The following is a 23,320-nucleotide window of genomic DNA, read 5'->3' as shown; positions in this document are numbered from 1 at the left end:
TGATGCCTCACAGTCACTCACTCACACACCAGTGCAGTGTGCTGCTGCGTAAAGCATCAAACCGCACAGCAATTTGGGGTTTAGGACTTTGCTCAAAGGCTGGAGCGTGGCAGGTGTTTTACGGTGATTTGACTGTGAAACCTGCAGGAATATCTGCAGTGCAGCCTCGATCGGCGTGCCACACATCATGCACACACACGTGCACACTGAAGCATGTGGTGGCTTACGTCCTGGTTGCTCATATCCCAGTAAGGCCTCTCGCCGTATGACATCACTTCCCAGGTGACAATCCCATAACTCCAGACATCTGATGCTGACGTAAACTTTCTGTAGGCGATAGCTTCGGGAGCCGTCCACCGCACGGGGATTTTACCACCCTAGGAAGAAAGGAAGGAAGGAAGGAAGGAAGGAAGGAAGGAAGGAAGGAAGGAAGGAAGGAAGGAAGGAAGGAAGGAAGGAAGGAAGGAAGGAAATAGCGTGTAGTTTCATTACACCTACTGTGTACACATCAGCTGTCCTCAATATGAGAATAAAGTGAGACTGCCACACCTGCAGATTCAACCTGACTGCAGATTTTTTTCCCCCTGAAATATTTGTGTCTAGTGGGGCAGTGATGACAAAGTAGATGTTTGCTGGTGCAGTAAGATGGATGGAGCAGCGCAGCTTTTCCACGTGTGTGCTCTGCTCCCTTCTAATGAAGACAAAGCAGTGTGTGAACAAAGAATTCCATCTTCTCACTGCTCCTGCTTTCAGAGTGCAGAAAATCATCAGGTTGAGTTTGATACATTTGTCTGACAGTCCACAATCACTGAGTGATTATCCGCACTGTCAGAAAAGTGAATAATCCCAACACAAATATTACGTGGGTACTGTAATGGTACTGTAATAATACTGTAATGGTACTGACGTAATACAGTCTAAAAGAACACTAAGTTAATATTACCTTATGGCTCTAATCTCTAATACTAATGACTGAGGGATACATCTTACATGCAACGAAAAAGCAACGCACAGCGCAAGTGTCATTGCCAGTTGCTAAACTCCATCCTCCAGTGCAGGAAAATTAAGCCATTGTGGAAGTGCCAAATCTGGCAGTTCCTTGAATGGCCACATGAGGCTGGCTCCAAAAGTCAGTCAATCCCTGTAGAAGCCCAATTTAAAATGGCCAACTTCATTGCAGCAATGTTTATTATTGCAGTGCAAACATGTTTACAGCCTGCTGCAAAAAAACAAAACAAAATAAAAAGCAGTTTTGGTCTCTGTAGCTAGTTCCCTCATTTATGACAACTTTCCAAGTGGGACTTTTAGATAACTCATCCATTTAAGCTATTTTAAGCCATGAATTTGTGAATAATTAGGGACGTGATTTCTTTGAGTAACAGCTAGTGTGTGCTGGAGCATCAAGGTGGTCATCTGCTAACAAAAGCCACCTACAATGATTGCTAGCTGTGGTTCACTTGAGTGTGGTTGTCCTTTTTGAGCATTTTATTAAAAATATCTGAGAAAATATGGATTTCTGTGTGTTTAACTATACTAAAGGACCATCTAAGAAGTCTGTGCTCCAGTATTTCTGTTGAGTGAAATTTCAGTATTACAGAATTTGTTTATTAGCACTGTTAGCACAGATTAGCAGGTATCCATAGTTGTGTGATATTATTATTTCTCCATGGTCATTTCGGCAATATTCTTACTATACCTGCTTATACCAATTAAGGGTCATGCTGGAGACAAACCCAGCAGTAATAAGGCCAAGTCAGAATTTTTGACTACTTGTACCCATGATACTTATGAAATCCATCACCCAGTCCCAAAAAATAAGCAAACACATAAACAACCCCCTCCCCGCACCCCAATGAATAACACAACCACACCAATATTAATTAGCATGTTAGCCTTAACATGCTTAGTAGGTCTAACATGGGGGGTGTGGCTCTGCTTTCATTTGTCCTAACCCGGTGTCGCAGACTGAATGGTCCCACTAAACCCCCCCCCCCCCCCCCCCGATGACACGGTTCATGGATTAAAACCTCGTTTCTGCTTCAAACTGCACTCCAGTCATCATCTATCTCAGCGACAGATATCTGAAGCTTTTGTACAACAATCATTTCCACATAAATTCAGCATTATTTCATTATAAAAGGCAGCAGAAGTGATCAGAGTGCCACAGCTAAACGAGCTGCTAGCTGATGCATTCACTGCGCGTCCGTCATTTCAAAGCGCCACAGAAATCCGCCTAGTTTCTGCTTAAAACGGCCTCGTTTCTGCTTAAAACTGACTTTAGAATAATTTAAGAGGTTTTACCTTCATTAATCCATTTCATTGCTTTGGGTGAAGAAACTCCGTCTCAGATGTGGTGCTGTGGTCCGAAATGGCGCATGCACAGATGCAAAAGGCAGACCGATTTGTAGGGGCGGACTGTTCGGTCTGTGAGACCGGTTATGGCCACACTTCATGTCTTTACCCATTTATGGGCTGGCCAGAAGTGCGGGGTCAGGCTCTGCTAAGATGGCGACATTTGAACTCGCCCCATTTGAGCTTCAAACCTAAACATCATAGAGAGATTGTCCCATATGTATACCACCTATGGTGACACCAAAACACTTGGTTCCAAAAGTGGGTGCTGCTGCAACCTTCACCTGCCCCACCCCAAACATCCGGTTGCAACCTGCAGCACCCTGGAGGTGGGGGGGTGCAGGTTGCAACAGCATCCCCCACCAGCATTTGTAAAATTACCAATACTGGGGCTGCTATTTTGCTTTGTCAGTATCAAATAACCTGAGAAATTCAGCGTCTGCTCAAATAGTACGAAATACTCTTTGAATCTGGAGGTGAAATCCGTTTGTTGAATTGTCCCGTCCTGGTCTTTATGACCAAACAAAGGCAGCAGGCAGGCGCTTTCTTTTTTTTACGACACGCTGTGAATGCAGCAGTCATTTGCGCTCTTTTGTCTGTGTGCTATCCGAGTGCATGTGCACGCTGCACGTGTGTATTCTCACCAGTGAGCTGGTGTAGGTGGGGTCAGAGGTGTCTTCTTCCAAATATCGCGATAAGCCGAAGTCAGACACTTTACACACCAAGTTACTGTTGACCAAGATGTTCCGGGCTGCCAGGTCACGGTGAACATAACTCATCTCAGCCAGGTACCTAACATCAACAGGATTTATTGTGTGAGAGTGTGTGTGTGTGTGTGTGTGTGTGTGTGTGTGTGTGTGTGTGTGTGTGTGTGTGTGTGTGTGTGTGTGTGTGTGTGTGTGTGTGTGAGAGAGAGAGTGTGTGTTATCTATTGCCAGCTGCCTGGGTGGCTATAAAAAGGTAATGGGATTTAGACTCTGTGTGTGTGTGTGTGTGTGTGTGTGTGTGTGTGTGTGTGTGTGTGTGTGTGTGTGTGTGTGTGTGTGTGAACTCTGTCAGCTACCTTTGATGAAAACAGTAATGGGACTTTTTGCACCAGTATCGGTTAGTGTGTTATCAGCCACCAACAATAAACCACAAACAGGATACAACGTGTGTGTGTTTGTGTGTGATGTTCCAAGCTTCCAAAGACAAAGTTATGGTACAACTAAAGTGAAAACACATCTTCACTGTGATGTGAACACACAATATTTGACATCAGAGGAAATGGTGTACAGTACAGTCAAGTATTTGGACAGTGACACCAGTTGTGTTGTCTTGCCTCTGTGCAGCACCACAATAAAGACGAAATTAAACAATCAAGATGTGTTTGTAGTTCAGACTTTCAGCTGTAATTCAAGGGGTTGAACAAAAACACAACATGAACCATTTAAGAATTACAGCCATTTTTTACCCACAGGCCCTCTATTTTCAGAGGCCATAAGAAATTGGACAAATGATACAAATCACTTTTACAGCCTTGAGGCATGTCAGGGAATAGATACACAAACATTTTCAAGTGAGTGAATATGTCCTGGACTCCGGTCACATCAATCATTAAGAAATATTTACAGTATTCTGCTGTATAGTAAATCTGTTCAAAGGAGGCAGTTTTTCAAAAACTTGTGCAAGGAAAATAGTGAGGGAAGTCACCAAGACACCCAGACAACCCTGCAAGAGTTATAGGCTACAGCTTTATAGTGGAGGGGAACAGAGATGGATTTAAAAACAAACAATCAGAAAAAATATGAAATTTCACTTACAGATTGCCAGAAGGCACATGGGACTCTGAGCCTAGATTTAACCCGTTTTCTTGTATAAAAAACGCTTCTTTGTTCCTCCGTTGCCAAAAACATGCCGCTGTCCAAATACTTATGGACTTGACTGTATAGTACATTTAGCGTTGTAGGAAATAAATAAATAAATCATAAAGATTTGGTAAAGTACTGTACACATCATCTCTTTTGATAAACTTACTTTCTGGTGTGTGTGTGTGTGTATATACCTCATTCCAGACGCAATGCCCCTCAGCATACCAACCAGCTGGATCACTGGGAACTGTCCATCATTCTGCTGCAAAACCACAAAACCAAAATTAGACTTTCATTAACTTTTATTTATTCCAGTAAGTTGCACTGAGATCAACAACTAGAATATTTTATACAACCAACACAATCTGCAGCAATTTCATATAATAATTTTAATACCGTTTGTCGAATCGTTCCGGGTTCTTTGACTGACTCCCATCAAATTTGATATGTGGGCAACAGTCAACTCCAAAACTGTCCCTAAAGGGTTTGGTTTTGCAAAGGTCAAGGTCATCGGGGTCAAATGTCTAAGTTAGAAAAAAAATCCATTCTGATTTGCACCAAACATCAGTGGATTCTCAAACTGCTCAAGCAAAACCAAATTTAAGAAAGGTCACCCACTGTGGTCAAGGTCATTCAGTTCAAAGGTCAAAACTTTGCTCACATATGAAGATGGACTCCAAAATTGCCCAGTAAGATCAAAGTTGCCAAACATCAGTTGGCGGGGAAAAGTGCAAGCCTTCCTGTCTGTCTGTCGGCATTCTGCTGATTTCTACCAAACCACACTCAACAAAAATATAAACGCAACACTTTTGGTTTTGCTCCCATTTTGTATGAGATGAACTCAAAGATCTAAAACTTTTTCCACATACACAATATCACCATTTCCCTCAAATATTGTTCACAAACCAGTCTAAATCTGTGATAGTGAGCACTTCTCCTTTGCTGAGATAATCCATCCCACCTCACAGGTGTGCCATATCAAGATGCTGATTAGACACCATGATTAGTGCACAGGTGTGCCTTAGACTGCCCACAATAAAAGGCCACTCTGAAAGGTGCAGTTTTGTTTTATTGGGGGGGGATACCAGTCAGTATCTGGTGTGACCACCATTTGCCTCATGCAGTGCAACACATCTCCTTCGCATAGAGTTGATCAGGTTGTCAATTGTGGCCTGTGGAATGTTGGTCCACTCTTCAATGGCTGTGCGAAGTTGCTGGATATTGGCAGGAACCGGTACACGCTGTCGTATACGCCGGTCCAGAGCATCCCAAACATGCTCAATGGGTGACATGTCCGGTGAGTATGCCGGCCATGCAAGAACTGGGACATTTTCAGCTTCCAAGAATTCTGTACAGATCCTTGCAACATGGGGCCGTGCATTATCCTGCTGCAACATGAGGTGATGTTCTTGGATGTATGGCACAACAATGGGCCTCAGGATCTCGTCACGGTATCTCTGTGCATTCAAAATGCCATCAATACAATGCACCTGTGTTCTTCGTCCATAACAGACGCCTGCCCATACCATAACCCCACCGCCACCATGGGCCACTCGATCCACAACACTGACATCAGAAAACCGCTCACCCACACGACGCCACACACGCTGTCTGCCATCTGCCCTGGACAGTGTGAACCGGGATTCATCTGTGAAGAGAACACCTCTCCAACGTGCCAAACGCCAGCAAATGTGAGCATTTGCCCACTCAAGTCGGTTACGACGACGAACTGGAGTCAGGTCGAGACCCCGATGAGGACGACGAGCATGCAGATGAGCTTCCCTGAGACGGTTTCTGACAGTTTGTGCAGAAATTCTTTGGTTATGCAAACCGATTGTTTCAGTAGCTGTCCGAGTAGCTGGTCTCAGACGATCTTGGAGGTGAACATGCTGGATGTGGAGGTCCTGGGCTGGTGTGGTTACACGTGGTCTGCGGTTGTGAGGCTGGTTGGATGTACTGCCAAATTCTCTGAAATGCCTTTGGAGACGTCTTATGGTAGAGAAATGAACATTCAATACACGAGCAACAGCTCTGGTTGACATTCCTGCTGTCAGCATGCCAATTGCACACTCCCTCAAATCTTGCGACATCTGTGGCATTGTGCTGTGTGATAAAACTGCACCTTTCAGAGTGGCCTTTTATTGTGGGCAGTCTAAGGCACACCTGTGCACTAATCATGGTGTCTAATCAGCATCTTGATATGGCACACCTGTGAGGTGGGATGGATTATCTCAGCAAAGGAGAAGTGCTCACTATCACAGATTTAGACTGGTTTGTGAACAATATTTGAGGGAAATGGTGATATTGTGTATGTGGAAAAAGTTTTAGATCTTTGAGTTCATCTCATACAAAATGGGAGCAAAACCAAAAGTGTTGCGTTTATATTTTTGTTGAGTGTAGATCAGTCAGTGAAGGTTGACAATGAAACTGCCCTTAAAGAATTCATTGTGGAAAAAGTCACGGTCAAGGAATTTAAGTTTCATCAAATTTGGATAAAATGTGGCACACACTTAGGTGGACTGTCCTGGCAAGGTGGGGTCAAATGTTGGAGCCCTTATTGCCTTCACACACATACGTACTATTACCGAGTGTCATCAATATGAATTTGCAACAGAAGTCTAACTAACAATGAGATACTGTGAGACGATGGACGTCTGTTAGTGTGTTTTTGGCCCTTTCACATTTCGTCCACTCTGTCTCTGTCCATTTAAAGCCTCACCGTCTTTTCATTCACTTTGTACAACACACTGTGTCTTTGATGCTCCCCGGGTGGAACGCTCTGCAGGGAAAAAATAAATCTATATTCTCCCCTGTGCATGTGAACACACACATGCGCCACCGGTGAGATTGATGAGTGTGTGCACGAGTCAGAGGACGAGTTCTGAGTCAAAAGTGGTCACGCTGCGAGAACTGAACATCACTTCAATCAATTCAATCTTTTTTTTTTTTTTTATAGCGCCAAATCACAACAAACAGTTGCCCCAAGGCGCATTATATTGTAAGGCAAGGCCATACAATAATTATGTAAAACCCCAACGGTCAAAACGACCCCCTGTGAACAAGCACTTGGCTACAGTGGGAAGGAAAAACTCCCTTTTAACAGGAAGAAACCTCCAGCAGAACCAGGCTCAGGGAGGGGCAGTCTTCTGCTGGGACTGGTTGGGGCTGAGGGAGAGAACCAGGAAAAAGACATGCTGTGGAGGGGAGCAGAGATCGATCACTAATGATTAAATGCAGAGTGGTGCATACAGAGCAAAAAGAGAAAGAAACAGTGCATCATGGGAACCCCCCAGCAGTCTACGTCTATAGCAGCATAATTAAGGGATGGTTCAGGGTCACCTGATCCAGCCGTAACTATAAGCTTTAGTAAAAAGGAAAGTTTTAAGCCTAATCTTAAAAGTAGAGAGGGTGTCTGTCTCCCTGATCTGAACTGGGAGCTGGTTCCACAGGAGAGGAGCCTGAAAGCTGAAGGCTCTGCCTCCCATTCTACTCATCAAAGAGTTTCTGTGTTTTGCGGCCAGAAAGGAGGACGGGATGAAAGAGACGGACAGACAGACGGCGAGGACGGCAAAACATGGTCGACAGAGCAGATGGAGGGAAATAGAGAAAGAGAACAGTGGGGTTTACGTCGTCTCCATCCTCACGCTGATGTTTGTAATTATGTTATGTGCTGTGTCAAATGTGATTTTGGGCCTGCTACTTTTGTCCTTAAACAGCACCTGTCACAGAAATTAAACATGAACCGTCTCATCAGCGACAACTTGTTTGTGAGCAAGATATCTTTGGAGCGACTAATCCGATTTGAATCAAAAATTTTCAGTACATTGGGCAGATGGATGGAAAGACGTGAGATGATTTTGGTTTGGATTGGCGGCAAAGTTTATCTGCCAGTCTGGTTGCTTCCCCACTCCTCCCAGGTCATTTGGCTGATTTTGGCCAATGATGTTCAGTCCCAGAATTGACCCTCAGGGGTCTGTTTTGGCAAATGGTAAATGGACTGCATTTATATAGCGCTTTTCCATCGGCATGAGACGCTCAAACAGCTTTACAATAATGCCTCACATTTACCCTGATGCAAGGGTGCTGCCATACAAGGTGCTCACTACACACCAGGAGCAACTAGGGAATTGCCCAGGTGAGGTCAAATTTGCCAAAGGTCAATCATTTGAGTAAAGGTCAAGGTTATCCTGCTTGGTGTCCACTGGGCCTTCTCCAGCCCACTGAGGTCCTCAAGAAACAGGCCACATGGCCAAAATTTCATAGCTGATGTTCCCTCACAATGCAAATGATAGTTATTCGAGTCTCCCTGAATAACTGCACGTTTGACACAAGTCATTCCAGCGGTACCCAAAAATCCTCCGACCAGTCTCAGAAGAAAACATGAATAAAATTTTTCTTACCATGTCTTTGTATTTTTAAGAAGTCTGGAAGACTGATTTAAGACATTTTAATACAATTTAAGGCCTTATTTTTAGATTTACAAATTCAATGCCTTTTTAGACTTATTAAGGATCTGCGGGAACTGTGATACTTCTGTTGTCCCAGTCCAGGAAATCATTGAAAGCCTGGATTTTAGTCTTGATCCAGAGCGATGGCAAACCCAGACACTAGGACTCATCACTCAGCCTCTCAAGTGCTGCATTCAGGGTAACAATTGAGTCCATAAAGATCACAGCATCAGCTGCGAAGTGTTATGTGTCGGACGCAGCTCGGAGAACCGACCAGCGTTTGAAGGACCCAGTATGAAATAAGCAGAGCACGGTACAAAGGCTAACTGAATTTAATACATAACAGTGATACAAAAATAACAGAAGGTGCGGTCTGGCGTGGTGCGCTCCCAGCAGCGCTAACGGTCCGGAGCCAGAAGCTGTTCGGACCCAAGGACCCCGCCGACACCCCCCAGGTGGCCGCAACAAACCGATTCTGTGAAAGAAGGAACCATTATGTGAGTCCACACTCTACACACAGAGAGAACACTTAAAGGTGTACAAACAGCAAACACTTCCTGGCTTGATTACTAATCAGCTTCCCAACCTGCAGGCATGGAACATCCAGTTCACAAAACTCCACTGCAGTGGAAGCCGATACATGACTAACATACAGCTCAATATAAAAAGGTGTGAGGGACACCACATTTACTGACTGTATAAATGTTAGTCACAAAATCTAACATACCTCAGGAAGTGTGCTGACGAGCGTGAGACCTCACCCCCTCCTCTTTCACAGACCGTGCATCAAACCCTGGACGTTCTCTGCATCCACTGATGATGTGATGGCTCCCGAGACGACGATCTCACCCGTCTGGTCACAAGGTCGAGTCTCTGGCAAATACACACTGTATACTCCAGTCTTAAATGCCACCATGTTCCAATCCATATAGATGCACCTCAGCTGTGAGTCCTGACGAGCCGCAGGTGATCAGGGTGAGGTCCTGAAAACCTCAGCTACACAGCCACTCAGTCCCAAATGCAAGCCACCTGGAAGGAGAAACAAAGGACAGAAACAAAAAGGCAGCCAGGCCCCCCCAGCCATATAACACGAAGTCAAGGTCAGTAAACCTTTCCTCACCAATAAAGGCGCCCACGGCTTTGTGTCCATTGAGTGTTTTTTTTTTTTTTAATTCCTGGCAGAAAAACAGAGGAACTCTTTATCACAGCGCCTCATTTTGCTTTCTTAAAGATTAAGAGCACTTCTTGTTGGATTTCAGCTAATGATGAGCTCATAACTTTGCAGAGATAAAAGCACTCACCCTCAGCAGGAACATAATGCCTATGCAATCTACTATTAGAGATTTGGGTTGGCAGGAAAGGGGGGACCTTTGATGAATATTGTGTGCCAAATCAGCTGACTAGCCAAATATCACAAAAAGCAGCTTCTCCTTCCGTTCTCTTCCCGCTAGAATGACAAGTTTTTGCTCCATCTGAGCAAAAACTTGGATGTTTGAAAAGGTGCTGCAGCGAGGACACATTGCCTTTCTAAAAAGTTCAGAGATTTTCAACTTTAAGTGCTCAGAGACGCCACAAAAAAAGTGGAGTGCTGTGAAAAGATGCTGGGTGCAGCACTTTTTTTGAGGCGGTCACATATGCTCTCTTCTCATTTAGAGCAATTGAAAAAAAGATGCTGCTGCTCAGAAAAAACTGCTATATGGACACGAGGCCTAAGGTGGTGGTTTCCACAACCTTACCCAACACCCCGTCTATGCAAGCAGTGAACATTTTAGCAGCCAGAACATACATATTCCTGATGAATGGCAGTAATACCTGGGAAAAATTCAGAGTTTCTGCCCCCGCGCTGCACAGCACTCACAGTGCTGGCATATAGGCTGACTGAGAATAATAATAAATGTGATGTGCTGTGCAAGCTTTTCCATACAGCCAAGAATATAACTGGCAAGGAAAAAACTAAAATGTTGACAGTATTTTGAAAATATTTTGTCATTATTATCATTATTTGCTCAAATAACTAAATATAAAATATTACACATGTGCACCTTTCCAAATACAAATAAATGAACTGGTCTTAGGTTTTAGCGCCATTATAAAAGTGCACTGTTTCTCACTTGAAATGCCTCACAGCTGCACTGTTGATCCTGAACGAGGTGTGAAGTGCAACATTACAATTTTCAACATCCATATGGATCTGCGTGTGCAGCAGGTCGGGGACACTCACCCTGAGAAAAGAATCAAGAGCGCCGTTCTCCATGAACTCTGTGATGATCATCGTGGGCCTGCTCTTGGTGACCACGCCCTCCAGTCTGATGATGTTTGGCTGGTCAAACTGGCCCATGATTGACGCCTCGGACAGGAAGTCTCTCCTCTGCCTTTCAGAGTAGCCCACTTTTAGTGTCTTGATAGCCACGAGGATTTCTTTTTTCCCCACAGGCTTCAGGCAGCCCTTGTACACCTCTCCAAACTCACCTGGAGAAGAGACAGTTACAGAGGTGGAATTAAAGTACACTTTGTACACGCCACATTATTAGGCACACACTAAATTCTCTGATGGGCACCGTACGTGCCTTTGGACAGAACACACATGCAATGCTACCATAGATCCCAGTGGGAAAAAAAATCTAGATGTTTTGCTGGATATCTGTTGGACAAGTAAGATGTAAGTCACAGGTTTGCTTTGCCAGTTGTCATTAAAAACACGGGTTCCAGTTACAATATTGTTGGTTTGCGAAAATGAGCCAGTACGGAATCAAATTTTTTTTTAATCATAGATTTATAAAAGTAAGTCAGACTCGTTTCCGGTAGGGGTTGGCCTTCGCCAGGGCTGCGCCTTGTCACCAATCCTGTTTGTGGGATTCATGGACAGGATATCGAGGTGTAGTCGGGCGGATGAAGGTTTCCGGTTTGGTGGGCTCAGGGTCTCATCACTGCTTTTTGCAGATGATTGCGGTCCTGTTGGCTTCATTGGCCAGTGACCTCCAACACTCACTGGATCACTTCGCAGCCGAGTGTGAAGTGGCTGGGATGAGGATCAGCACCTCTAAATCTGAGGCTGTGGTTCTCAGCAGGAAACCAATGGCTTGCCTACTCCGGGTAGAGAATACGGTCTTGCCCCAAGTGAAGGAGTTCAAGTACCTTGGGGTCTTGTTCACGAGTGAGGGGACGATGGAGCATGAGATTGGCTGGAGAATCGGCGGAGCAGGGGCGGTGTTGCATTCGCTCTACCGTACTGTTGTGACGAAAAGGGAACTAAGCCAAAAGGCGAAGCTCTTGATCTACTGGTCAGTCTTCGTTCCTACTCTCACCTATGGTCATGAGGGTTGGGTCATGACCGAAAGAACTAGATTGCAGGTACAAGTGGCTGAAATGGACTTCCTTAGGAGGGTGGCTGGTCTCCCTTAGAGATACAGTGAGAAGTTTGGTCTTCCGTGGGGATCTCGGAGTAGAGCCGCTGGTCCTTTGCATTGAAAGGAGCCAACTGAGGTGGTTCGGGCATCTGATAAGGATGCCTCCTGGGTGCCTCCCTAGGGAGATGTTTCAGGCACATCCATCTGGGAGGAGACCCCAGGAACAACCCAGGACTAGGTGGAGAGATCATATCTCCACGCTGGCCTGGGAACACCTCAGAATCCCCCCAGTCAGAGGTGGTCAATGTGGCACGGGAAAGGGAAGTCTGGGGTCCCCTGCTGGATAAGCGGTTGAAGATGAGTGAGATTTATAAAAGCTTTTCTCCCAGTTGTTTCTAGTTTATACTGAATCCTCCATTAACATCGAACCCTGCACGCGAGCTTTTCCTTCATACTCTCTGTAATAAGCTCAGAGTGAACTTCTTGCATTTGCAATGGAATATCCCCAAAATAAATACCTCGCCAGCAAAAAATAAAATAAAAATTGTGATACACTACAGAAATAAAGGTGCCACATTTTCAGGAATAAGACACCAGAGTATAAACTGCACCTGTCCACAAAAAAAAGCCTATTAAAAAGGGGAGGACACCCCCAAAACATATCAAGTGCACCAGAGTGTAAATCACACCTTTTTTTCCCCTGTGTGGAACTCACTTTTGAACACAGCTGGGGGCAATTTTAAAAATGGAAATGAACTTAGCAGCACATGTGCACACCGCAGTGTGTGCCGTGTCTTAAATTTCAGAAATAAGCAAGATAAACAAATAAACGTGCTTTAGACAACATACTGGTTGTTATTTGATGCAGTTTGGATTAATGGAGCTGTCAGGTGGACACACATGGAGATGTGAACAGTGGTATTTTGCAGAGACTCCTCAGCAGTGTGTATCATAAGGACATTAAAAATTCCAAAAATAAGCAAACTGAACAAATAAACATATGTTGGACAACATATTGGAAATGCTACAATTAAAAACATGAGTACATTTGATTTTTTTTTTAAATCAGCTTTTAGGGGTTTTGTGCATTATTGTAGTGTACCTTTATTATTGACATTTACTCAAATTATTATTAATAACAAAGACATGATTTTTCTGATTATAAGTCGCACAGAAGTATAAGTTGCAGGACCTGCCAAACTAGTAAAAAAAAACCTGACTCATATTCCAGAAAATATGGTAGTTTATAGTAACAAGAAGCTAATTTTGTCAGTGACAAAATCTAATTATGTGAAAAATCAAGTGGGTGTGCACGCCTTTAATATCTTGAACATAATGCATATACAAGAAGATGAATTTCCTTCCATTTCCATGTCTGACTTAGTGCTTAGCTCAGATAAGATAATTATAGTGGGCGATTTTAACATCCACACAGATGCTGAGAATGACAGCCTCAACACTGCATTTAATCTATTATTAGACTCAATTGGCTTTGCTCAAAATGTAAATGAGTCCACCCACCATTTTAATCATATCTTAGATCTTGTTCTGACTTATGGTATGGAAATTGAAGACTTAACAGTATTCCCTGAAAACTCCCGTCTGTCTGATCATTTCTTAATAACATTTACATTTACTCTGATGGACTACCCAGCAGTGGGGAGTAAGTTTCATTACACTAGAAGTCTTTCAGAAAGCGCTGTAACTAGGTTTAAGGATATGATTCCTTCTTTATGTTCTCTAATGCCATATACCAACACAGTGCAGAGTAGCTACCTAAACTCTGTACGTGAGATAGAGTATCTCGTCAATAGTTTTACATCCTCATTGAAGACAACTTTGGATGCTGTAGCTCCTCTGAAAAAGAGAGCTTTTGTTGTGAAAGTGTAGTGACACGGACCCACAACAGGGGGAGCAAATGAACGGTCAATAGCTGAGCCAAAAAGTAACAATTTAATGTTGTGAAATGTGCACAACGAATATACAGATAATCTCAGAATATGATTACAGTCAAATTACAAAGGTGACGTGTGGGCAGGCTCGAGGATAGAAGACGTCTGTCCTGAGAAGGGCCGGAACCACACGATTTCCGCCACCACCGAACCTGGTGAATACTGGAGCCGCCAAGTCCCGAATTCCCAGGTGATCACCGTCTCCGACTGTCGGATCTGGTACTGCTGGCGAGAACAAAGACAGTCAAGTGTGGGTGTGTGCACACCCAGTAACAACAACGGTGCCACCTCCACCTCTCACTCAATATGTGATGAGTATCGCAGTGATTCCTCAGGGGAAAAGAGTGCCGTCCTGCACTCACTCAGCTTCCACAGAAAGAGGAACCGGTACTCCTGCAAACACTCACAATATACAGATATATTGTAACACAAAACGGCTGAGGATATTACCTTCAATGAAGTACGATATCTCGGCGATGAGGTGGAGATGACGTCTGGGTTTTATGGAGTGAGATGATGAAGAATGAGTGACAGCTGTCAGGAAGTAATGAGTAAGCTGTCACTCCCGGCTGTGTCCGTGGCGGCAGCGCCCTCTCGTGCCTGAAGCCCGCACTTCAGGCAGGGCGCCCTCTGGTGGTGGGCCAGCAGTACCTCCTCTTCTGCCGGCCCACACAACAGCTTTAAATCAGAAGTGCCTGACTCCGTGGTATAACTCACAAACTTGCAGCTTAAAGCAGATAACCCGTAAGTTGGAGAGGAAATGGCGTCTCACTAATTTAGAAGATCTTCACTTAGCCTGGAAAAAGAGTCTGTTGCTCTATAAAAAAGCCCTCCGTAAAGCTAGGACATCTTACTACTCATCACTAATTGAAGAAAATAAGAACAACCCCAGGTTTCTTTTCAGCACTGTAGCCAGGCTGACAAAGAGTCAGAGCTCTATTGAGCCGAGTATTCCTTTAACTTTAACTAGTAATGACTTCATGGCTTTCTTTGCTAATAAAATTTTAACTATTAGAGAAAAAATTACTCATAACCATCCCAAAGACATATCATTCTCTTTGGCTGCTTTCAGTGATGCTGGTATTTGGTTAGACTCTTTCTCTCCGATTGTTCTGTCTGAGTTATTTTCATTAGTTACTTCCTCCAAACCATCAACATGTCTATTAGACCCCATTCCTACCAGGCTGCTCAAGGAAGCCCTACCATTAATTAATGCTTCGATCTTAAATATGATCAATCTATCTTTATTAGTTGGCTATGTACCACAGGCTTTTAAGGTGGCAGTAATTAAACCATTACTTAAAAAGCCATCACTTGACCCAGCTATCTTAGCTAACTATAGGCCAATCTCCAACCTTCCTTTTCTCTCAAAAATTCTTGAAAGGGTAGTTGTAAAACAGCTAACTGATCATCTGCAGAGGAATGGTCTATTTGAAGAGTTTCAGTCAGGTTTTAGAATTCATCATAGTACAGAAACAGCATTAGTGAAGGTTACAAATGATCTTCTTATGGCCTCAGACAGTGGACTCATCTCTGTGCTTGTTCTGTTAGACCTCAGTGCTGCTTTTGATACTGTTGACCAGAAAATTTTATTACAGAGATTAGAGCATGCCATAGGTATTAAAGGCACTGCGCTGCAGTGGTTTGAATCATATTTATCTAATAGATTACAATTTGTTCATGTAAATGGGGAATCTTCTTCACAGACTAAGGTTAATTATGGAGTTCCACAAGGTTCTGTGCTAGGACCAATTTTATTCACTTTATACATGTTTCCCTTAGGCAGTATTATTAGACGGCATTGCTTAAATTTTCATTGTTACGCAGATGATACCCAGCTTTATTTATCCATGAAGCCAGAGGACACACACCAATTAGCTAAACTGCAGGATTGTCTTACAGACATAAAGACATGGATGACCTCTAATTTCCTGCTTTTAAACTCAGATAAAACTGAAGTTATTGTACTTGGCCCCACAAATCTTAGAAACATGGTGTCTAACCAGATCCTTACTCTGGATGGCATTACCCTGACCTCTAGTAATACTGTGAGAAATCTTGGAGTCATTTTTGATCAGGATATGTCATTCAATGTGCATATTAAACAAATATGTAGGACTGCTTTTTTGCATTTGCGCAATATCTCTAAAATTAGAAAGGTCTTGTCTCAGAGTGATGCTGAAAAACTAATTCATGCATTTATTTCTTCTAGGCTGGACTATTGTAATTCATTATTATCAGGTTGTCCTAAAAGTTCCCTAAAAAGCCTTCAGTTAATTAAAAATGCTGCAGCTAGAGTGCTAACGGGGACTAGAAGGAGAGAGCATATCTCACCCATATTGGCCTCTCTTCATTGGCTTCCTGTTAATTCTAGAATAGAATTTAAAATTCTTCTTCTTACTTATAAGGTTTTGAATAATCAGGTCCCATCTTATCTTAGGGACCTCATAGTACCATATCACCCCAATGGAGCGCTTCGCTCTCAGACTGCAGGCTTACTTGTAGTTCCTAGGGTTTGTAAGAGTAGAATGGGAGGCAGAGCCTTCAGCTTTCAGGCTCCTCTCCTGTGGAACCAGCTCCCAATTCAGATCAGGGAGACAGACACCCTCTCTACTTTTAAGATTAGGCTTAAAACTTTCCTTTTTGCTAAAGCTTATAGTTAGGGCTGGATCAGGTGACCCTGAACCATCCCTTAGGTATGCTGCTATAGACTTAGACTGCTGGGGGGTTCCCATGATGCACTGAGTGACCGTTGGGGTTTTTCCGTAATTATTGTATGGCCTTGCCTTACAATATAAGGCGCCTTGGGGCAACTGTTTGTTGTGATTTGGCGTTATATAAATAAAATTGATTTGATTTGATTTCTGGAGACACAAAGTCTTCAGTGAAAATAATTGCAACTATCTGCCAGCCAAGGGCATGAAAATTGAATATCACTTCAAAATAAAAGTTCTCATCCTGCAGATTAAAAAAAATAAAAAACAGGGTGTGAATAATGTAAGAGTTAAGGGAGCTGGATGACAGGCTGCGTCTCAGTGTGATCGCTGCACCACAGCTCACTGCTCATTAAAAACCTTCAGCACTGTGCAGCAGGAAAAGGAAAGACAGACGGAGGGTGAAATAAAAAATAATGCAGGATGGAAAGAGGGATGGGGTTCAAATGTGAAAAAGACAAGGATGGGGTGTTTGAAATAAAAGGTGACTAAAGAGGAAGGAAGGATGAAGTGAGAGGAATAAAGTGTCTAAAGAAGACTAAATACTTTCAAATATAGAACATTATTTCATCTCCAGACATGAATGGCCTTTTTTAAACTACTTTTTCTGATGAATATGCCTGAGATTGAGTGACAGCATAAAGGAGACAAGCAGAGAGGGACACTGAGGGTGTTATCACACAAAGACAGAGGAAGGTGTCATTTTCATGGTGCTTTCTTCTTTTAACCCCCTCTGCAATCTGCTATTCTTCTTTTTTCATTCTTTGTTCTTCTCCCTTCACTTCTCTGTTCTTTTAGTCTTTCCCAACAACATGCAAACAAACTCCAGAGGGACAGAATCACAGAGAGATGAAGATGGGGTTAATCAAAGAAATGCAGAGGGACAAAAACAAGAGAGAGAGGGATGGAGAGGAAAAAAGAAACGGCTGCATACATTTTCACTTTATATATGGCAGCAGAATGACGGAGATCTGACCATTTAGTCCAACCGCGTGGCCCGTGTGGGTTCATCCCTCCTCTGTCACCTGCGGCTGAGGTGAGAAAAGCCCCCGAGAGAAATAAATTGAGAAAAGGAGGGATTACAGAAAGCTTCTCAGAGTGGTTCACAGGACTGAAGCCCAAAGTGCAAATACTGGCTGCTGTGAGGGTTTGAATCCAGTTCATGACCTTTAACCCAAAAGTCCCGTGACCGTTTAGGTTTGAACAAACAAACAATTATGGCCCTCCAAAAAAGCTACATTATCAGGACAATAATCCTCATGGAATGAATAAAATATAATACAAAGTAGAAACAATTTAAAATGGTTAAACCTCAACATATATACACGCTGACAAATGTACAGTGTGTTAATGTTTCATTAATTTATGGATTAGTCAGTCTAGAGAGCAATTTAAAGGCGATTTAATTCAGCTGATCTTACCAAACAAATTTTGTAAAATTAAATATCTGTAAGGCATTACAACATTATACAGTGAGGACAATAAGTATTTGAACACCCTGCAATTTTGCAAGTTCTCACACTTAGGAATCATGGAGGGGTCTGAAATTTTTTATCTTAGGTGCACGTCCACTGTGAGAGACATAATCTAAAAAAAAAAAAAAATCCGGAAATCATAATGTATGATTTTTTAATAATTTATTTGTATGTTACTGCTGCAAATAAGTATTTGAACACCTGTGAAAATAAATGTTAATATTTGGTACAGTAGCCTTTGTTTGCAGTTACAGAGGTCAAATGTTTCCTGTAGTTTTTCACCAGGTTTACACACACTGCAGCAGGGATTTTGCTCCACTCCTCCATACAGATCTTCTCTAGATCTTTCAGGTTTGGAGTTTCAGCTCCCTCCAAAGATTTTCTATTGAGTTCAGGTCTGGAGACTGGTCAGGCCGCTCCAGGACCTTGAAATGCTTCTTGCGGAGCCCCTCCTTAGTAGCCCTGGCTGTGTGTTTGGGGTCATTGTCATGCTGGAAGACCCAGCCATGACCCATCTTAAATGCTCTTACTGAGGGAAGGAGGTTGTTTGCCAAAATCTCACAATACATGACCCCATCCATCCTCCCTTCAATACGGTGCAGTCGTCCTGTCCCCTTTGCAGAAGAGCACCCCCAGAGTATGATGTTTCCACCCCCATGCTTCACGGTTGGGATGGTTTTCTTGGGGTTGTTCTCATCCTCTAAACATGGTAAGTGGAGTTGATTCCAAAAAGCTCTATTCTGGTCTCATCTGACCACATGACCTTCTCCCATGCCTCCTCTGGATCATCCAGATGGTCACTGGTGAACTTCAACTCCTGTCATGTGTTGGGGTATGTTTTCTGGTGAAGGTTTTTCATTGTGCAAAATACCTTCAGGTTTAGTACAAGTGATCAGTAAGCATGGAGAAATGGAAAGCCAGTTAAAATGAAAAAAAAAAAAAAAAAAAAAAAAAAAAACTGACAATAAACATGACCTCCATCAAAGTTTTGAAGAGATTTTACACCATAGGCAGTTGTTTTAAATGTTTCACAACACCTATATACCAAATGAAAAGTGCTTTAATAAACAATTAAACTAGTCCTTTAGAAACGGGTTTTGACTTTCACAAAGTAAGTCTGTATATCTTTGGAGTCTATACAAGCAACAAGCTGTGAGTGATTTTCTTTTTCTGTTTGTAACATTCGGTTTGTAACAATTTTGTAACATTTCAAAGAATAAATAATTGAGCAACTGCAATAACAACAATAATTTGTCTCTCTCTCTCTCTCTCTCTCTAAAGTATCCTATATATACATATATGCACATATATACATACACACACACACACACACACATATATATATATATATATATATATATATATATATATATATATATATATATATATATATATATATATATATATATATATATATATATACATACATACGAGGTCTGTCCAAAAAGTATCATACCTTTTTATTTTTTTCAAAAACTATATGGATTTGAATCACGTGTGATTGCATCAGCCAAGCTTGAACCTTCGTGCGCATGCGTGAGTTTTTCCACGCCTGTCGGTTGCGTCATTCGCTTGTGGGCAGGCTTTGAGTGAGCACTGGTCCACCCCTCTCATCGGATTTCTTTTGTCTGAGAACTTGCTGAGAGACTGCCGCTTTGCTCCATGAAATTTTTTTCAGAAACTGTTAGAGACAGCCAGTTGGAAACCATTCGACAGATTCAGCTGGATATCGGTGAAGATTCTCTTGGCGTCACGCAGATTATGGACTGTTAAAACCTTTTTAAAGACGGTCCACAGCGGTGGAGGGCGCGCGGCGCGCCGAGCGGCCATTCGACAGGCTGGATCGACCAGATCATTTCTAAACTGAACGCTGTGTTGATCCGGGACATCATGTGACTACCACAGAAATGGCAACAGAGCTGGACATAGCACTTTTGCGGCACATTCCACTGTTACAGGAGATTTTGTAATGAAAGACGTGTGGAGGATTTCGCGCGTCGGCACGAAGCAGCTCAGGACGCGCAGCAAAAAAACACCTCCGTGTTGGAAACCATTCAGAAGATTCAGACGGCTTTCGATGGCTTTCAGTTGAGTGAGTATCCGAGAAATTGTGTAACAGCTGGACATGCCCCAACATGTCCTGTGAGACTTCCAAGACGGAGGTGTTTTTTTGCTGCGTGTCCTGAGCTGCTTCGTGCTGACGCGCGAAATCCTCCACACGTCTTTCATTACAAAATCTCCTGTAACAGTGGAATGTGCCGCAAAAGTGCTATGTCCAGCTCTGTTGCCATTTCTGTGGTAGTCACACGATGTCCCGGATCAACACAGCGTTCAGTTTAGAAATGATCTGGTCGATCCAGCCTGTCGAATGGCCGCTCGGCGCGCCGCATGCCCTCCGCCACTGTGGGCCGTCTTTAAAAAGGTTTTAACAGTCCATAATCCGTGTGACGCCGACAGAATCTTCACCGATATCCAACTGAATCTATCGAATGGTTTCCAACTGGCTGTCTCTAACAGTTTCTGAAAAAAATTTCATGGAGCAAAGCGGCAGTCTCTCAGCAAGTTCTCAGACAAAATAAATCCGATGGGAGGGGTGGACCAGTGCTCACTCAAAGCCTGCCCACAAGCGAATGACGCAACCGACAGGCGTGGAAAAACTCACGCATGCGCACGAAGGTTCAAGCTTGGCTGATGCAATCACACGTGATTCAAATCCATATAGTTTTTGAAAAAAATAAAAAGGTATGATACTTTTTGGACAGACCTCGTATATATATATATATATATATATATATATATATATATATATATTAGGGTAAATTACTGTATGATTAATATGTGCATGACTGAAAATAGAAACATTCTTTGCAATGAGTGTAAAGACAGACTGATGTGTGAACTACAACAATGACGGAAATAACTCAACAAAAAACTGCTTCAAAAATAAATATCTCGAATAATTTTGTAGTACCCTCAAAAGATATTTGAAGCTTCTGCACAGATTGGTAGAATAAGATAATCTTCACAACTGAAGGATTTTGCCAGTTTTCTCTTTTTTCATTATTATTACAGCAGACAAGTGAACACACACACACACACACACACACACACACACACACACACACACACACACACACACACACACACACACACACACACACACACACACACACACACACACACGATTTCAAAATTTATAGGATGCTCTGGAACCTCCATTTTAACTTTCTCCATTTTTCAAACATCACAGAGCATTTCTACAGTGAACGCTCCAAAACCAAAGGAGAATGCATGAAAATGGTTTTAATTTATTCCTCTGAAAGTATTGGACATGAATAAAGCATCACTTTTGACTTCAAAGGGGGAAATATGAAACAAAATAATAAATTGGATTTGCACGTGCAAATCTTTCTCTCTGACACAGAATTCTGGCTCAGCTGAAGGAACCCATTAAATGAGTGTAGAATATCTACAGTTTCATGTGACACACTGTCTCATTAAAAGGACCAAAGTGCCTGCTTCTCTCTTGAAGCCAATCAACACATGACGCCAACCATATTCATGCATTTGAGCTGTTTAAGTTGAGGGTGCAACGCTACCTGATCCAATGACTTCCTCTATTTTGACACAGGAGGGGTCGATTTCTTTGGCAAACTCTCGGACAGCCTCGTTGGGGTCCTCATAGGTGAAGGGGTCAATGTAGATCTTGACTCCTGGTGAACTATGACCCTCAGACAGGCTTGGAAAGGTCACAGTGGGGGCAGGGCCACTGAACATGTCAGGTCTCAGCGTGACCTCTGAGGAGAAAATGGAGGGAAATTCAGAGTGTTAACACAAATAATCACAGCTTAAAAGTAGATAGTAAAGTTCATAACTGTAAATGAAGTGATACATCCTTCATCCTTTATGATTTAATCAGAATCCAAGTCAGAATTTCGTGATAGCTTTTGCACAGAGTAGATAAAAGAAAATTGGTTAGTTGGTCCTAATGGTGTAGACAACAAACAAACAAAACCAAAAATAAAAGCAGCATATATTGTATAACATCATCATCTCCATCTGGTCATCTCCTCCATCACCATCTGGTACGCTGCTGACACTGCTAAAGACAGGAGCAGATTGCAGCGTATCATCCACACAGCAATGTGATCGACTGCAATCTGCCATCCCTACAGGACCTGTACACCTCATGTTCAACCATAAAAACATGTGTGCACATTAAAAAAAAGTGGTATAAATTTTTAAGTAATAACATTTAGTTTCAATAACTTTAAATAATGAGACTTTTTGTGCAACAAATTCTTTTCACGTGACATTTGCTCTCTTAAGCTTTTCTACCATTGCAGAATTTTGACTCACAACTGGTTTCATTTGTACGAGAAAAACCGCAACTGGGGCCTGAAATGTGGTGAAATAGGTTAAAATAGATAGTAAAATTAGCATTGTAGGTCAGTTTGAGTAATTAATTAAGTAATTTTCGGACCTTTTGTCTGACTTAGTGCTTAGCTCAGATAAGATAATTATAGTGGGCAATTTTAACATCCACACAGATGCTGAGAATGACAGCCTCAACACTGCATTTAATCTATTGTTAGACTCGATTGGCTTTGCTCAAAATGTAAATGAGTCCTCCCACCACTTTAATCATACCTTAGATCTTGTTCTGACGTATGGTATGGAAATTGAAGACTTAACAGTATTCCCTGAAAACCCCCTTCTGTCTGATCATTTCTTAATAACATTTACATTTACTCTGATGGACTACCCAGTAGTGGGGAATAAGTTTCATTACAGTAGAAGTCTTTCAGAAAGCGCTGTAACTAGGTTTAAGGATATGATTCCTTCTTTATGTTCTCCAATGCCATATACCAACACAGGGCAGAGTAGCTACCTAAACTCTGTCAGTGAGATAGATTATCTCGTCAATAGTTTTATATCCTCATTGAGGACAACTTTGGATGCTGTAGCTCCTCTGAAAAAGAGAGCTTTAAATCAGAAGTGCCTGACTCCGTGGTATAACTCACAATCTCGCAGCTTAAAGCAGATAACCCGTAAGTTGGAGAGGAAATGGCGTCTCACTAATTTAGAAGATCTTCACCTAGCCTGGAAAAAGAGTCTGTTGCTCTATAAAAAAGCCCTCCATAAAGCTAGGACATCTTACTACTCATCACTAATTGAAGAA

At 42.5% G+C, this 23,320-nt stretch overlaps 1 protein-coding gene across 1 annotated transcript in view; it reads right to left on the bottom strand.

Annotated features, from left to right (window-relative positions):
* LOC117518397 (ephrin type-B receptor 1-like) overlaps positions 1-23,320 on the bottom strand; it is a 225,370-nt gene that overhangs the window by 11,354 nt on the left and 190,696 nt on the right. Inside the window, exons 13-17 of the mRNA XM_034179506.1 lie at positions 21,738-21,935; positions 10,872-11,119; positions 4,397-4,464; positions 2,997-3,144; positions 228-377 (exon numbers count right to left, since the gene is read on the bottom strand). Coding sequence (XP_034035397.1) covers positions 228-377; positions 2,997-3,144; positions 4,397-4,464; positions 10,872-11,119; positions 21,738-21,935 — 812 coding nt within the window. The remainder of the gene's footprint in view (positions 1-227; positions 378-2,996; positions 3,145-4,396; positions 4,465-10,871; positions 11,120-21,737; positions 21,936-23,320) is intronic.

Source organism: Thalassophryne amazonica, chromosome 10 (genome assembly GCF_902500255.1).
Source record: "Thalassophryne amazonica chromosome 10, fThaAma1.1, whole genome shotgun sequence".
NCBI lineage: Eukaryota > Metazoa > Chordata > Actinopteri > Batrachoidiformes > Batrachoididae > Thalassophryne > Thalassophryne amazonica.
Note: the sequence above shows the minus strand (reverse complement) of the source record. Positions and strands in the feature narration are given on the sequence as shown.